The 17,423-nt window shown below is 25.9% G+C and overlaps 1 protein-coding gene across 1 annotated transcript in view; it reads right to left on the bottom strand.

Annotated features, from left to right (window-relative positions):
• Window positions 1-9,993: 9,993 nt before the first annotated feature.
• The window catches only part of LOC114123366 (shootin-1), a 30,911-nt gene continuing 23,481 nt past the window's right edge, over window positions 9,994-17,423 (bottom strand). The window contains exons 2-12 of the mRNA XM_027986300.2: window positions 15,427-16,160; window positions 14,780-14,893; window positions 14,595-14,689; window positions 14,334-14,502; window positions 14,125-14,270; window positions 13,807-13,935; window positions 13,588-13,749; window positions 13,390-13,507; window positions 11,461-11,718; window positions 11,247-11,314; window positions 9,994-11,132 (exon numbers count right to left, since the gene is read on the bottom strand). Of these exons, the coding sequence (XP_027842101.1) occupies window positions 11,001-11,132; window positions 11,247-11,314; window positions 11,461-11,718; window positions 13,390-13,507; window positions 13,588-13,749; window positions 13,807-13,935; window positions 14,125-14,270; window positions 14,334-14,502; window positions 14,595-14,689; window positions 14,780-14,893; window positions 15,427-16,126 (2,091 nt within the window). The 5' untranslated portion in view covers window positions 16,127-16,160 and the 3' untranslated portion in view covers window positions 9,994-11,000. The remainder of the gene's footprint in view (window positions 11,133-11,246; window positions 11,315-11,460; window positions 11,719-13,389; window positions 13,508-13,587; window positions 13,750-13,806; window positions 13,936-14,124; window positions 14,271-14,333; window positions 14,503-14,594; window positions 14,690-14,779; window positions 14,894-15,426; window positions 16,161-17,423) is intronic.

Raw genomic sequence — 17,423 nt, 5'->3', positions numbered from 1 at the left:
TAAAATGTGAAAAAAAAAGGATTTAGTTGTTAGTATAATTTACAAACAATAATATATTAACAATTGTTTATTATGATATACAATAAACTTACTACACTCATCAACTATATGTGTAATCAAACATGGTAATTGTGTATTAATAATCAAATAATGACAAAATAAAAATGAAAAACGTGCTATATTGAAAGGTTTAGTATTAAATTTTCGTATATTCTTTAATTAAGAACTACAATTGTTGAAACGAGCTTTGGATTGAATTATTTTTATGAGCGACATTGATTGGTAAAGTTTTTGCCTAAAATTAACTTTTTAGAATTGTATTTGATTGCTAATCATGCTATCTATACCTAATATTATATTTTATAGAATACTGTTAAATAACAGTCAACCAATAATTTTGCTCATCTATTCATAATTTCAATTATTTGTTCATACCTATATTTTATCACTGAAAGGTTGACTTCTAAGGACACGTGTTATGTGACCGGTCATAGGAGAGATATCGAGAATTAATTGAAAAACTACTCTGGTTATATGATTTAAATCCACGACTCACTTCGTAACAATGAGTCATCGCAGTCTAATCATTTAACCCTGATATTCTATCTGAGCCACAGTGGCAGTGTGTACAGATTAAGAGAGGACGTAGACACAGCGCTGTATCATAAGTTAAGTATTTAGAAAAAAAAGTTAAATCAAAAACTAGTCTCAAAAATAAATAATATTTTATTTTAACGCACGCGTAATATTTCAATGTCATAGAAAACATGATGAAAAACAACATATTATTCAGCTGATATATTTTGTGTTTCCATTAAAAGTGGAATCGTGATACTGCAGATAAGTATAGTGTAATAAAAATAAAATTCTGTTGGCAGAATAAAAATCTTAAAAAAGTAATTAAGTATTAATAAATTATTCACTAATACTGTGCGACTGCTTAAAAATAAAATAGAGTAAGTAGCGAAAATGTCAACTAACTTTTGGGTTGTGTTGTTTATATTATTATGTTTAGACTTATGTTAGACTTATGTTTAGACTATATTAAGACTTTGGAGTTTGGACTACGTTTTATCCAAAAACTATTTAATGTGCATATATTAAATTATAAATATAAAATTACATTCCATATATCTTCTTAATAATCGTTTTTCGTTGTGTAATGGAAATTTACTAATTTCTGATATAAAAAAAAAAAAATTATTTCATTATAATATTTTATTATTGTTCAACTATTAAATATAATAAAAAAACAGAAAGAAATAAAGCTACATAAGGTTTGATAACACAAATATTTATAAAAACCAAACATTATACTTAAATTTACAAATTTAGCTAAAATATGTATGGGCTATTATTTTAGATTCTGAGCGAAGTGAATGATGTATAGGTTATTGAATAATATATATTCTATAAAAGTAAAAAGTACTTCAATCTTTAAATTTGTCAGTGAATTATTGTAGCAACTTTAATCTAGATGGTAAGTTGGTAGTTGATGATACGTATATAAATAACTACAAAAACTTGAAATTTTCATAAAATATTCATATAAGTATTTTGTATAATATAATATTGTTTTTAAAATATTTTGGTTTTTTTTGTGCTAAATATTTGAAAATATGTATCTTTTATTATTCATAAGCTCGTGTTGATAAAAATAATATTCATATCAGCATAAAGCTTGCAAATTTAATACAACGATCCTCATAAGTTATATTTACTAATGATTTAAATTTTTTTTTTATGTAGTTCAAAACATCAGTCGTAGATATTATTTATCATTTTCTGAACTCTATGATATTTTAAAAGCATTTTCTTATTTTAAGCTTTTTATAGACTTTGGAAGGAATTTTGATAAAATTATAATTTAAGGTAGGTATCACATAAATAGTAGTTCTTATATCAATTTTAAACTATAAAAAATTCAAGTTTATTTATTTATTTTTTTTTGAACTTATATAAATTCATATGATGAGAAAATTAAGTATTTAGTATATTTTTTTTTTATTGAGTTGTTCTGATTGGAATAAAGTTTTTTAACCAAAATTAACATAAATCTTTCATGAGCGTTTAAATTTTTTAAAGTTTGAATTTTGACGAAAATCATCAAAATTACTAATTATTTTATTATTTAAAGATCATAAAATATATATTTTGCATACAAAATTATATTAAAAAATATCTTTTCACTTCGTTTTACAATAAGATTTATATACAATTTTACAAGTAAGAAGTTAATTAACTTCGACTGCTATACATTATATAGGTATATGAAATAAATTAAATAATATGTAATTATTTAATTATATTATAATAAAATAATACAAGTTATCTATTTGGTTTTTTCAAAAATTAGTTTAACCTATACCGTATTAATATAAAAATAAATTAGTATTTACTAATAATTAATAAGGAATAACAATAATTATGTATAATAAAATATCCATAGAAGATAAAAATATTGGCTGACAGATCAATTCCGCTCCTAATCGTTTTTCATGGTATACAGTAGTCAATAATAAATAATTTAATTAAAATTTAATGCATCCGTAATGAGTATAATCATTGTAATAATGTATCCTATAAATTACAAAACCTACTATACAGCAGATAAATTTTCACATATATTTATTTTAATGATTCAGATGTTAAAAATGTACTTACCTTCAATAACTGAAATACACAAAAAAACACATATGACAATAAATTACATGACAGGTGTATAAATTATAAGCCGATTATTTCAATAATTTATCATCCATAAGTTAAACTTTACAGTAAAAAGGAACTTTTTTAGATAGACAACTAATGTTGTTTTTTTATTTTAATTATTTGATATAAAAACAAGTAAACCTTTAAAGCGATAAAACAAAAAATATTTAAGTAGAACAATTATAATCATAAAATATTATCTATACAAAAAAATCGGCAGAAAATATTTAGTATTAATTAAAAATAATTCAATATAGGTATTATAATTAAATTGAAATAAATTTACACCCTAATTTTCTTAAGTAATCAATTAAACTAATTTCGTTGTTAATGAAACGATCATACATATCTAAATTTGATTTTTCTTTCTCCCTATATATACTTTGCATGTACTATTCACGTTGCAGTTTCGTATGAGTCGTATTTTAGATAAATGTATAATGTATATATTGTATACGTTATTGATATATTATATGAGGGTTGGTCAACGAGAAGAGACTCGCAAGCCACCAAATATATTGATAAATATAGAAAAGCCATAATGTAAAAAACAAATATCATAATATTATTATTTTATACATAAACTCATATTAAAAAAAATTTTTTGTAAAAATTTGATGCAAGAGCCGCAAAAGTCTATGCGCGGTTTGGCCAACCCCTGTACTATATCAATGTGTGTGGTATTGAATGGTTTGATTTGAGGAAAATATACCATAATAATATAAAGGTGTAAAAGCATGTGGTTTTGAACAACCATCTATTTTTGTAACTGTGCCTTTATGAACGACGCTCAAAAAAAACGATGTAAAAATAAAATTGGTATATTATTTAATTATAAAATAACTTACGTCCTGCATATTCTGGTTTTTCATATTCCTCTATAAAAAAATTAAATACATTGTTTTGTTTAAAAAAATAAACAAATATGGTAGGTATACTACAATTAAATAGTGACTAATTAGAAGTCACTTGCAACTTTGACAATATTTTATATTTATTAATAAGTAATAACTATAACATAATAATAGATAACTTCATGTCATCTTCAATAATTAATACAAAAATACTGATTATAATAATTCAATGGTTCAAAATGTTATTATCATATTAGTACAAATTAATAAAAACATACATATATTTGATACTTATTACGTTTAAGTTGTATAAAACTTCTCTCATTTAAATAACTGCGGTAAGTAAACAGTTAGCAAACAAGTTACGTTTGTTTTAAGGATTGTATGAACTTACTTTTCATTACAAATTCATAATCTATTATAAAATATTTATGTTAGTATATATTTTATATTAAATTTGATTATCTAAAATCTAGATGTCTTAAAATTGTATTATCATATTTAAAATTTTAAAAGCTTAGAAATATTTCTACAGAAAAATCGCATTAAACGTGGTATGAATATAATACGATACATTAATACTTGTTTAAACATATTTTTATTGATCTTTTTAACAAAAAAACAAGATGATAAATTTCAAAATTTCAAAATATTAATAATTTATTATACTTAGAATTCAAGCCTTAAAATTCAAAAATGCAATGAGTTTTGAGTGGAATTCACTCTAATCATGTATGTGCAATATAATGTTTACATATTATACGATATTTTGAACTTAGCAGCTCTTGTATTACAAACTTAATCTAAACAATTTTTTGGAAATTATTGATGTAAACTTTATATTTATTGGAACTACTATTCAGTGGTGTAATTTTGGGGGTGGAAAGGTTGGCATTTGCCCCTATCTGACTTTAAGAGCAGCCCGATGGGCCGGTGTCGGCCTGTTCCCGTTTAACCATTATTATTATAACAATTAATACAACAAACAGAATTAAATATATAAAAATTATAAAATAAATAAATTGGGAGTGGTAATTTGATAAAATGTAAGTAGATATTTTTTTGCAAGTGAAGCGATCGAGTTTTTGATGTATTCAAGTCGGCAAAAACGTTTGCCACCCCTTTATTGAAAACCAAAATTACGTCACTGCTACCATTTTTAAAAAATATATAAACAAATATCTAAAAACACCACTAAACTCACGCCAATAAGATCGAAAATTCAAAAATATCGTACAAAATTATTCAATAAAATGGGTATTTAGGTTGATTGGACATTGTTCAAAATACATCATTATTTGCTAACACTTAGTTTTTTTATCTTGCATGTATCTGAAATTCATTGCTATAGTCATTAATATTTGACATTTACGTCAACGGAAAAAAAATGTGAACAAGAAGTTATAAATATATTTTGAATATTATTCATGCACTATAATGTTTTTCAAATTTAGTAGTAAATTTAAAAATGCAAGATAATTTTAGCAGTGATTTTTGTTCATTACAATAATTCCACTGGTTTGAAAACGGTAATATTTAAGCAAAAATATCATAGTTTAATACAATTTCACATTGTTGCTAACTTTTATTTTAACAGATGTCAATATTTCCCATTATTGTGACAGCCAATACTACCGAAAACAGTAAATATCGTGGGTATGTGTTGTTGGTATCTAACTTATCCGTTCGCTACATACACTTGTACAGGTGTACCCGTATAATAGGTATATGGTATCATTAACGGTAGGTACCTACATCAAAATAATTTTAGGTAGGGGGATGTGATTTTTTCTCAAGGGTCTTATAATAATTTAAGTAAATAAGATGTAAATTATGTCTATGATGATTATAAAACCGATATTTTGTCATATTTTTATTGTAATATCTAATATTAACAATTAATGGTGTTTATTTAATATTAATGTTTATCATAACGTCTAAATTGGTAAAAAAAAAATTAACTTACTTTCTTTAACCATGAGGAACTCATCGTCTCTCAAAATTTTACCTGATATTACATAACCGATAAATTAGATACTTAATTCGTATAATATGATATATGATAATAATTGATAAGTTACCTATTTGTTCAAATAACTAATAAAATACTTAAGTCTTAACTAAAAGAATATTGCAAAATTGGAATTCTTAAGAAAATTTAACGAAATTATAAGAAAATATCAAGGAAAAATATGTTTGGTTATATTAAAAATATTTCCTTTTAAAGTGGTTATAATAATATATTATTTTACTTATAACTATTTATAAATTTAATAATTGGTATGGTATTTATTAATTCTTAATGAAATTGCAGTACCTATGCATAAAACACTTTATTTTACGGTATTTTCTATAATAACCGAACGCAAATAATAATAATAATAATAGCTTTATTTTAATAAATAATTGTACTTAAGATCGTTTTAAAACTATAAAATAACTATAGTGGAATGGACCGTTTTTTGTTTTTGTTAAAAATTGTTTCACTTAATATAATTTGACGAACATAAAAACATTTATTTCTAGGAGGTAAGTAGGTAACATAAATATATAGTCGCTATAAAATTAAAAACATATACCTTTTCCTTTCCCTATATAAAAAAAAAAAATAATGTCTTAATATTATTTTTTTAATGTAGGTATTTTATTTAGCACTTTATATGCGTTTTTATTAATACATTAAAACAATTCCAATACTTAATCATAATAAACTATCAACTCCAATATTTGTATTTATTTATATTTTTCATAATTAAAATAAATATAATATTATCAATTTTTCTACATACAATCAATATTCCTTAGATATTCTCCAAAATTTTTGTCAGTAGTATTTGGATATACTGTAAAATACAAATTGAGGTAATTATTGAACGTTAGTTATTTCGTATACATTTTAGAAATCACTAAAAGTATGAGAGCAACATGATTATCACTTTCAGAATCTCATGTCAACGCGTTTGACGATACCTATTTGAAAAACTATTACACACAAAATAATTAATTGTGTCCGTGTAAAAATAATTATAATAAATCAATATTAGTAGTACAGTAGTATATAAATTACATTTAAAGCAATTATTTAACAGTAAAATATATGTATTGGTAAATTATCATTGATCCCTAATAAGAACATTCATAATAATATTACCATTTATACCTACTTATTAATGATTACTATTATTACGTTTCATTAATAATTGATTTATTAGTAGTTACATAAAATATTTAATAATAATTAATTTTTTTAAGCGATAATTATATTAATAAACGCAACATTTTATTTAAAATAAACCTGATACAAAACAGGTAGATTAGATATTTAAATCTATAATGCGAGTATAATATAACAAATAAGTGTGTATTAGTTTTAAAGTATAATGACTAATATGTATCTATTTATACTTAATATGTATGCGTTTAACGCAATTAAAATTTAATTAAAAGTGTATTGAATCCTGATATGATATTAATGTATTATACAAACCAACGATATTGCTAAGGTATGAATAGTCGATAAACGACATAAATGTGACGACGAAGACTAGTACTCCATTCTTAGACATCATTTTTTAAATTCGATCAATACAGATTGTAACAAATGACCGTCGATACTATGATCTGACTGAAAAATGAAAATTGTATTTAAAGGAACTGAACACGTAGACGAATTTCCGTGTGTACGTAGCTTGAAAGACACATTCTTTTGCGCAATATGTATAAAATCAGGCATAATATATTTTTTTCTTTAAAACAATTGCGTAAATAATAATTTAAGCATATATGTACTTATTGTATTTATACAATTTAGAGTAATATACTAATATATGAACAATATTTTAAAACCATTGTAACGATAATATGGATAATATTATGGTTGTAGTACACTGAAAAAGTAGTGTATAGGGGAGAATCCAATTTGGCTTTGTCCCAACTCTCCCCGTAGACCATAGTCCATAATATAAATGTAAACTTTTCAACACAATTCAAATGAAACGTAAACATAATATTATAACTTTAAAAGTTATTCATTTAACTAAAATACAATGAAATATTCATTATCACATGAGGTATGGTGATAACTGATAAGTGATCACTTAATAATATTATTATTTATGGTTATACAAATATAAGGATATTTTTTTACGTCTATAAATTTGCAATACGCATAATATATAGATGTAAACTTCAAGGCTGGGCATTAACGAGTTAAAAAGAAGTTAAAAAGTTGTTACTTTTTTTTGGAGAAGTAACTTCTATCTTAAATAGTTACTTTTTTTAGAAGTAACATCTCACTTAACGCGTTAATTTGTTTTATAGTCACGATATTTTTTTTCTTTGTACGAACCTCAAAGATTTATTATTGCATTTTGTGGTACTAAAAAAAATAATTATAATAACAATAATTACTATGTTAAATATAAATTATTCTGCTATATATTATTATGTAGGTATCGAGTATTCTAAATATTTTAGATTGTCGAAGTGTTCTGCACTATGTCTGGATCGTGTAATTATTTTTAAAACTCTTAATGGCTTTCTAAATTTATAAACTCACATCAATTATTTGATAATATTACAAAAACTACATTTTTTACGTTATATTGTTTAGTTTTTAAATTGTATTCATTTTTAAATGACAATACACATTTTTAATTTTATATTTAAAATCTAAGAAGTTCCATCGCTGGATGGATTCTTCGCTCAAGTCATCAGTCCCTTTTATTTTATTTTATTTTATTCTTATTCCATCAACACTTATGCTCATTGTAAAAATAATATATTTACAGATTGTATAATAAAACAAATTAAAAACAAAAAAAAAAAAAAAAAAAATATTTAAAATCAGACATTTTATAAATAGGTATACAAAGTTCAAGGACTCTACTCCGCTCATCTTAATTTTAAAATCTTTCAACTATAATTAACTATTCATTCAAAATTTGATTTTTATAAATCTTTTTAAATTTCTAAAAATGTATTCTACTTATGAATATAAAAAAAAGAGTGATCAAGTGGGTAACGCTCGGCTGTACACCTATACAATCGGTTATAGCTAGAGTAGGTCTTTGTAATAGATGTGTTAAATTTTAATGAAATGAATCTCTGTATACGAAAAACGATTTTGAATGGAAATGATTAGTGAGCCTGGGATATATTATATTTTTAATAGGTTAGTGAAAAGGGTGGTTTATGTTTTAATAACCTGAACACTCTAAAATTAAATCTTGTACAAAAAATGCAAATTTAAACATTTGATGTATGTTTTAAGTGTCTAGAACTATAACAAAAATCTAAAATTATATGATAGAAAAAACACGCTTATTTTGATTTTAAAATCACATTTTTTATAAATTATTATTAGTAATTATTTTTTTTAACTGCAATGAGATTAATTTATAAGAAACCTTGTATTAAATTTTCTAGTTTTTACGGGCAAACAAAATTTTTTATCGACACTTCAAAAAAAAAAAAAAAATTCAGTTGTTTATAAATAGCTCAAAAAAATAAAAATATTTTGAAAATTTAATCATGTAGGTAATGATAACGCTAAAAAAACATTTGGTGAAAATTTCAAGAATTTACAGTGATTTGTTTTTGAATTACAACAATAACTAAATAATAAAAGTATATTGTAGTTCTTTATAAAATAAATATAGGTTTGATCACAGAGTAACATGAAACACTACCTAGGCAAAAACCATTTCTAGTCATATTTAATTAGGTAAATTATAATAATAGGTATAATATTTTATAGTGTAAAAGATAAGTTACTGTATTTAATTTTAATTGACCGCCCTCTCCTCCCCCTTCTTCATTTGAATCTTTGAAAATATTAAGGGTATAATACTACACTGCAGGTAGTAAGCATAATGGCAAAATGAAAATCCTTAAAAGTATACTTAATATAATTATTTTTGAGTATATTTTATTCAATGTACTTTATTAGAAACTAATGAGTTATAACAAGTTTAACTGCTAATTGTATTGTACCTTAAAAAAAAAAATAGGAAGCTTTAACATTATACCTATATATTTTCATAGGAATTTCATAGTCACACTAAATCAATATATATTAGTACTGTATCACGCTACTGCCTATTTTATATCACAGATGTTATTCTGTGGATAAACGTATATCCCCCTTCTTCTAAGATAAAATCTTAATGACACAACTGTTCAACAACAACAACATAGTAACATAGAAGTAACAACATACGTTTTGTTTTTACTAAAGTATAAGAAACTAAGTGAATTCATACTAAGAACAATTAATGTATAATACATTATTATGTTCTTAAATTTTTACAGACGAATAAGTTTAAGATTTTATGAATACTTTGAACTTGATGTTTTCAAAGTGGCTAATGTTTTATTTTAATAATTAAGCTACTATGTCAGACACAATATTTTCAAAAATAAACTTTAATTATGGATTTATTAACAATAGAATTTCTATTGCAATACATAAAATTAATTTATCTAACATAACATTGAATTGTGCGTTTGACAGTTTATTATAATATAAATATAAATGAATTACTAATTTTTCTAAAATATTAAACTAATGTATACAATTAAGAAAATATAATTGACTTCAAAATGTATTTAGTTTTTATTTTCTAGGTTAGTGAATCAAAATATTTAATACAATATTCTATTATTATAACTTATTATTACTTCTATACATAATACAATTTAAATAACTAAAATAGCACTGTTCAAAAATAATTATTTAAATTAGAATCTCATAACAAATAGAATTAATTGGCTATTAAACTATTACTCAAACACAATAACGTAAAAATAGGTACTTTAAGTGTAACAAATATTTTTTAAATAAAACGTAATATTAACTTTGAAAAAAACCACTTAGAGAAAAAAAATAATAACAATGGTTTTTATAGTAAAATATTATAGAATAAAAATTTAAAAAATAATAATTTCTTACCTATATATCATTAACTTTCATACTCGCGGTTATAAATAAATTATCATGATTCTTAATAAATAGTAATAAAATTATATTCTTAAAAAGAATTTTCTTAAACTATACACAATATTTAATATTTACTGAGAAATTCGGCAGAAATGTAAAAATCACAGATGTCCCGTCGTTTTCGACCATTATATTATATTTTATATATGTATGCTAAATAATTGCTTCTAATAACTATGTGTAAAAAATATTATATAGTAAATACAGAATTATACATTTATATAGATACATATATTATATATTATATGTACAATAAAATGACATTTTTTTTCTTTTAATTAGTAGTGAAAATATCTGTCAAGTACACTCGAACTACAGACACACATACATTTGAGGAACAAAAAGAATTGTATAAATATTTTATAGTTATAATAATTGTTTCGAGCAAGACACGTAGACAGTTACGGACTGTAAAATATGTTTTTTAATTATTATTATAGCGCCACATCGGCAGGAGCTGTTTTGAAACTGGCTCTTCGTTTGGGATTCCGGCGCAGTGTGCCTAGAACATTCATCATCTCGTTAACGACTGGCTGAGGTTCTTGTTTTTTGACCGGAGTCTGTTTCTGAAACGAAAAAAAAGGAATATAATATTTTAGTTAATATCACAAAATTATCGACTTTCGAAGTATACGAATATTGCACAATGTTATTTTTTTTAGAACAAATCTAAGTTTTACCTCCTTGTCCGTGGCTTTCAGGCTGAAACGACCTCCTTTTATTTGATTGATTATTGCGTCGATGGCACCTGTAATAAAATAACAGCCTTATAAATCATGATCGATAATTATTTAAAATTTAAAATATCTGTAAAAGCTATGATTTTTCCGTTTCGTGCCATTTTTATAACACCCGCACGACTACGGTACTGCAAGGCTGCACAATGTTACTTACCGTTTTGGACTTGAGGGCCCTTGGGTGTAGCCAGTGGCAGTCCCAAGTAATTTCCTAGATCTTCAATGGCATTAGAATTATGGTTCAACGAGCTAACCGTTTTCAGCTTGATACCGGAGGTCGTTCCCGGCAACGCCATCGGTGGTGGCGGTGGTGGTGGTGCCGGTGGAGCTGGTGGTGGTGGTGGTGGTGGAGGTCCGCACTGGGGCGTTGCGACTACAGTTTTGGTTTCTCGAAGTTGTTTCTCGAGTTCTTCAACTAAAACGAAGTTAAAATGTATATTTTTTGTTACTCGGTGGCAACATAAATATTTCGTGATCACGGTAAAAACAAGTTTACACAAAGGTATGTATAGTAAGCGTTAATGGTATACAATAAAATTGAAACGTCGATCGTATGAATTGAATAAAACATTGTTTCTTTCAATTTTATTTACAGTAGATTATTGTCACTATAATAATATTTTTGAAAAAAATTTTTGAGATATGCCTCCAAAATATCTATTGCATTTACTTTTATTAGTGTCGTTATCACTGCTCTAAAATCATTTTATAATACGTTCTACGTGTAAAACTATGAGAAACAAACAAAATATGTAGATAATCTTAATATGATACACTTTAAAATGAATCACATTGTAAATTCACCGATATTTTAATTTTGAAATTAGAACAATACCAAGATTTTAAAATAATCATTAACTTGTATAGAATAGGAGATATAGGTATCTCTATAGGTATAATGCCTAGGCAAATAGTCAAATAATTCAATTTTTATACAATTTCAATTCCGCCTAGTCATTTGGTTAAATGCCAATTTCAAATTAGGCAAATAATAATAATGAAAAGTTTTGTACTATTTTAAAAATTAAAATATATTTTTTATTAATTGCTATTTTATATATATATAAAAAAAAACTATTAATTTAATATAATATAAATGGGTTAGTGGTAGACATTTGGAACGTCGTTTACAAAGTTGGTAATTATAGTACAGTAGTTGGTATAATAAAAAATTGGTGTTCCAGAGAAGAACTTTAATTAGTTTTAAATAATGGTTTATAAGATAGCAGAAATACAAAAAAAAAATAAATTTGTATCTATACGTGAAGCCGTAGCAAAATTATAAATTGTCAACCATTAAGGTTTTTTTTTTAATGTCACTGTCAAGCAGGAAAGCGGCAATGTCAAACTTGTCGGTATTTTTTGTTTTGTTTTTTTTTTTTTTTTTTAATAGGTAAATGTTCCAGCAAATGCTACCAAACAATAACATGTAACAACAAGTAATAACTAGAAATTAGTTACAATAAAAAAAATTGTTTATAAATTTTTAAATATTTTTATATTTGTACTATTACATCTATAATAGTAATATATATATATTTTTTTTCTCTTTGGTGTTTGGGTAAAGGATATTGCGTGAAAACATATTTATAGATATTAGAAACCTACCTAAGGTAAAAATGTGTAATAGAAAAACAAAAAAATTGTGTTAAAGTCGAATTTTAGTATTATACGCAACATTTACCAATTTGTTTGGGGAATATTGTAATTGACCGGTAAATATCGGAAATCTCCATCCCATGTTAACAACAATCACTGGTTAATTATGTAATTTTCATATTTCACATTATTTCAGTTAACATATATATATATTTATAATTTAAATTTTAAAACAATAGTACCAAAGGATACGAAAATAAAAATATTTCATATCTACGCATTTTACATATTTATAGTTTTTTTTTATATATATAAAATATAAAATAGAATTAAATTTTTAAAATAATACAAAATGCTTCATATTTATTATTAGCCTGACTTCAAATAGGCAGATAGTGAAATTACATAAAATTTAAATCTTTTATTATTTGCCTAGGCATTTAGTGATATGCCAGATTTGACTTTATGCCTACGACATATTATATACCTTGCGATTCAGCAATATCAGCTCTCTGCTGAGAACATAGTAATTCCGCTTCGATTAACTTTAACTTCTCTTCATACAATTCAATTTGTTCGGATTCACTTTGAGATTCCAATTTTTCCTGCAAAAAAAAAAAAAAAATACATTTATTTTATTGAAAATACCAATTATTATAACGACTTTTATTATTCCAGTACTCACGTGTAAGTCTTTTAGCTGTTCCGTATGCTCTTGCCTCTCTTGGCTTAGTGTTCTTTGCAATTGTTCCACCTCAAACAAAAGTTTCATAATTTTTTCGTCTGATGCAGCATCCATCATTAACAATTGACTTTGCCTGGCAAGTACATCTCTCTCGGATTTTACCTGTAAACCATACCGATTAAATCAAGTCCACGATTTATTATTTTGAAATTTACTGACTTTGTTAGCATCACTTCGTATCTTCACACCTTCTTCTTTTTCTCTCTTATACTGTTGGTGTAACACAGTTGTCTCTTCAACTACTTTACGGCTAACCGATTCCAAATTGTCGTGTTTCATTTTTAATTCCTTAAAAAATAAAAAAATTAAAATGGTTTAATGATTATAGAATTTTAAAAAATTACAAAAATTATTCAAATAAAAGAGTTTAAAAACATTGACGGTGTTAAGTGTTAAGTTGAAATAAGCGACAGAACATTTTACAATTAGGTATATGAAATAATATGACAATATATAGTTTTAATAATTAATAATTACCTTCAGTTCTTGTTCAGCACGTAATCGCGCCCTACGCTCTTCCTCTAGTTCAGAAGTTAAGTCTACTGTCTGCTCCTGGGCTTCAAACTCTTGTAATTTTATTTTATTTAATTCGGCCTGTAGCCTTGAAACTTCTTGAGTAAGTTCTGTAAATAAATTACCCGCATTTAATATATTGTTTTGTTGTTATTAAACAAAGCGCTTTATACCTTTAACTGTTTTCCGCAGTTCTTCCATTTCAGTGTCGTTGTTGTCCGTATCGTTATCATTACCATCCGTGTCGTCTGCTAAATCATCCAACGTGGACGGCGCCACTGACATTACTTTTTGCATTAACGCCGAGCTCCTTCTTTTCAGCTCACGATTTTGTTTATACCACTATATTGAGACAGGAGTGTTTCAATTAAAATCTAATTGGAGTAGTTACGGAGCAGTTGATTAACGTTTAAATGTTTAATTGTATGATTTACCTGGGAAGCTCGTTCCATTGCTTTTTGCAACGTAGTTGTTTCGAGTTCGTATTGCTGTTTTAATTGGTCATATTCTTTGTACATCGCTTCTGAAACTATATATATGAACAGAATAATATGATTAAATTATAATTTTCTGACAAGAACCCAACATTAGTCATTAAAAAATATTATTGTATACGCACGATTTCTCAGCTGAGAGAGTTGCAAGGTTTTTTCCGATAAATCTTTATTCGACAGTTCGAGATTGGTGCGCAGCTTTGCTACTTGGCGTTCCATGTCCGACTTTTCTCTCAACACTAAACAAAAAACAATCGTCAATGTCGATGCAATATCGATTTATTTCAAATAATTTACGTTTTGGACGATCTGAACGTGTAATAAAAATAACTTTCCTACAATTTTATATTACATTACCAGTGTTTTTTAAGGAGTTTAATATAGGCAATTTATACATTTTCAGAAAATGTATTTAACTAGTAATAAATAATTACTATTTCAAAATATTTCATAAGTAATTGTTACGATATTAAATAGAATTAGTTAAAACATCTACGTATAGTACTTTTTTATTGCGTTTTATATAGCTGAAACACTTATAAAAATCTAAGAGATATCATTTTTAACGCATTTCATATCGGTATTTTGATATGTTATAATCAATTTTCTAAACTATATATTCGGTTATATATTACGTTATATATATTCGGGACTAAAACGGTTATATAGCTGATCTGTGTCATTGTAATTATGTACCAAGAATCGGTAAAATGCTCTCTTAAAACACATTTTTAGTGTGTTCAGAAGGGGGGGAGGCGGATAGAGAACTCACGTTTTTGAGACTGAATCAACAGACTCTTTCGCTTTGTTTCTGTTTCGTCGTATTTGTTCTTCCATTTGTCCTCGGTGGTTGATACCGGACTGATATTGTTGTTCAAGACCGGCGAAGATTTTACAGAAAACCTGGGCGGAGTACTGTCCGACAGCGGTGGCGGAAGCATCGGTTTAGCACCGATTGGCTTGGGCGGATGCACAGGAGTGGCCGGAGATTGCTGCAGAGGCGATTTTATTTCACCAAACGACAATTTCGACTTGCAACTTTCCTGAGGGGACTTGATCGTGATTTTCGACGCAACTTCCACCGCCGGTGACGATTTACTGGTGACGAACCGATTGTGCACTGGCACTTGTACCGCGACCATTGGCTTATTTCCATTGCCGATCGAGCCACTGTTGTTCTTCGTCATCTCATTTGCTAGATAACTCTGCAAAAAACTGTTGTTTTTGGTCGCCATCGGTTTGTTACTCAAGTCTTCCGGGGCGTCCGGCTCCTCACGAATCGTCTTGAACCGTCCACCACCACCGTTTTGCATCTGATAATTCGACACTTGGTGGTGATGGTGTTTGTTGTTGTTGTTTATCGTCGATGACACTGGGGAATCGGGTTTTCCGTAACTCAGCCCGGGCGGGTTGTATGGGACTGATCCGTTGTTCTGGCTGAACTTGTTCCGAAGATTTTGCACGCTCATCATGAACGAATTGTGCTCTTATTGTCGTTTAAAATTCCTGAAAAAATAAAACAATTAAATTATACTATATGTAATTAAACAGCATTTGGAAGTTACAATATATATATATTTTTTAAACTAATACAAATTTTTTTGGTAGGTAATGCAACTGCAATTATCGAAAGCAATCACACGTGACAATTTTACCAGTAAGTATGATATAGTTCATATAATATATTATAAAATGTATACAGACAGTTGTTTTAAAAATGTATAAATAAAACCACTGAAAAATGTTAACATTTTAACACCTTATGACTTTAATTTTATATCTTTAATTTAAGAGCTAACTTTATGTGATACAAAATAGTTATGTTACTTATTATACATTCATTATTATGCATAAACATAAGTTATGAAAATTGTTAAAATACAATAGAAAAAACTAATGTGGTTATATAAATAAAATAAAAAATTGCTTGATTAAATTAATTATTGGTCTACCAAATATAAATTTAATTATATATATAATATAAATATGAATATAAATAAAAACGACCTGACGAAACTGATAAAGCATTTGTAGATAATAGATATGATTGGTATAATAACATTAGGTGTATCAAAAACTGAAACTAACTATTGTCGCAAGTAGGCTACTGTATAAGAACTCGATCATCTCTCTATACATATAGTACATTATACTGCTTGTACATCCACTAATTTCATTATTTGTGATATGATAATATTATATTATAATATGAGTTGTATTATTAAATACTTGCACGGAAAACTGTTACGTTATCCATTGGTGAAATTTCTGTGTACTCACGAAACGTAACTCGTGTAAATTAAAAAATTCACATTCTAACCCTAATGAAGATCGATAATATACATTATAAATGTATATTTATATAATATTGTGATTTTATGTTTAAATTTAAAACGTATAATAGTATACAAGTAGTATATAATTATATCATAATACACTACGCTCGTTCGTAATTTTATAGTCAACACTAGAGTGTCATTGCTGTAGTATAATACAGTATAATGTAAATAAATTCACGGATAAGTACCTACGTGGCTGTACAATTTTATAAATAAATAATTGTGCGCAATATGTTGAGTAGATTTAGTTGAATAACGTTATGAGTAGTACATAATATAATAAACATCAAAAGTGGCTATTCGGCAAACGATATATTATTAGGTATATATAGGTATCACTGTAGGTTGTTTATGACACGTGAATATTAATTTACAGACTATTATAGTCACAGAACGTTACGTAACTTTACAGAGAATTAATATCATATGA

This window comes from Aphis gossypii, chromosome 1 (genome assembly GCF_020184175.1).
Source record: "Aphis gossypii isolate Hap1 chromosome 1, ASM2018417v2, whole genome shotgun sequence".
Lineage (NCBI taxonomy): Eukaryota > Metazoa > Arthropoda > Insecta > Hemiptera > Aphididae > Aphis > Aphis gossypii.
This window is presented reverse-complemented; position numbering and strand designations above follow the sequence as displayed.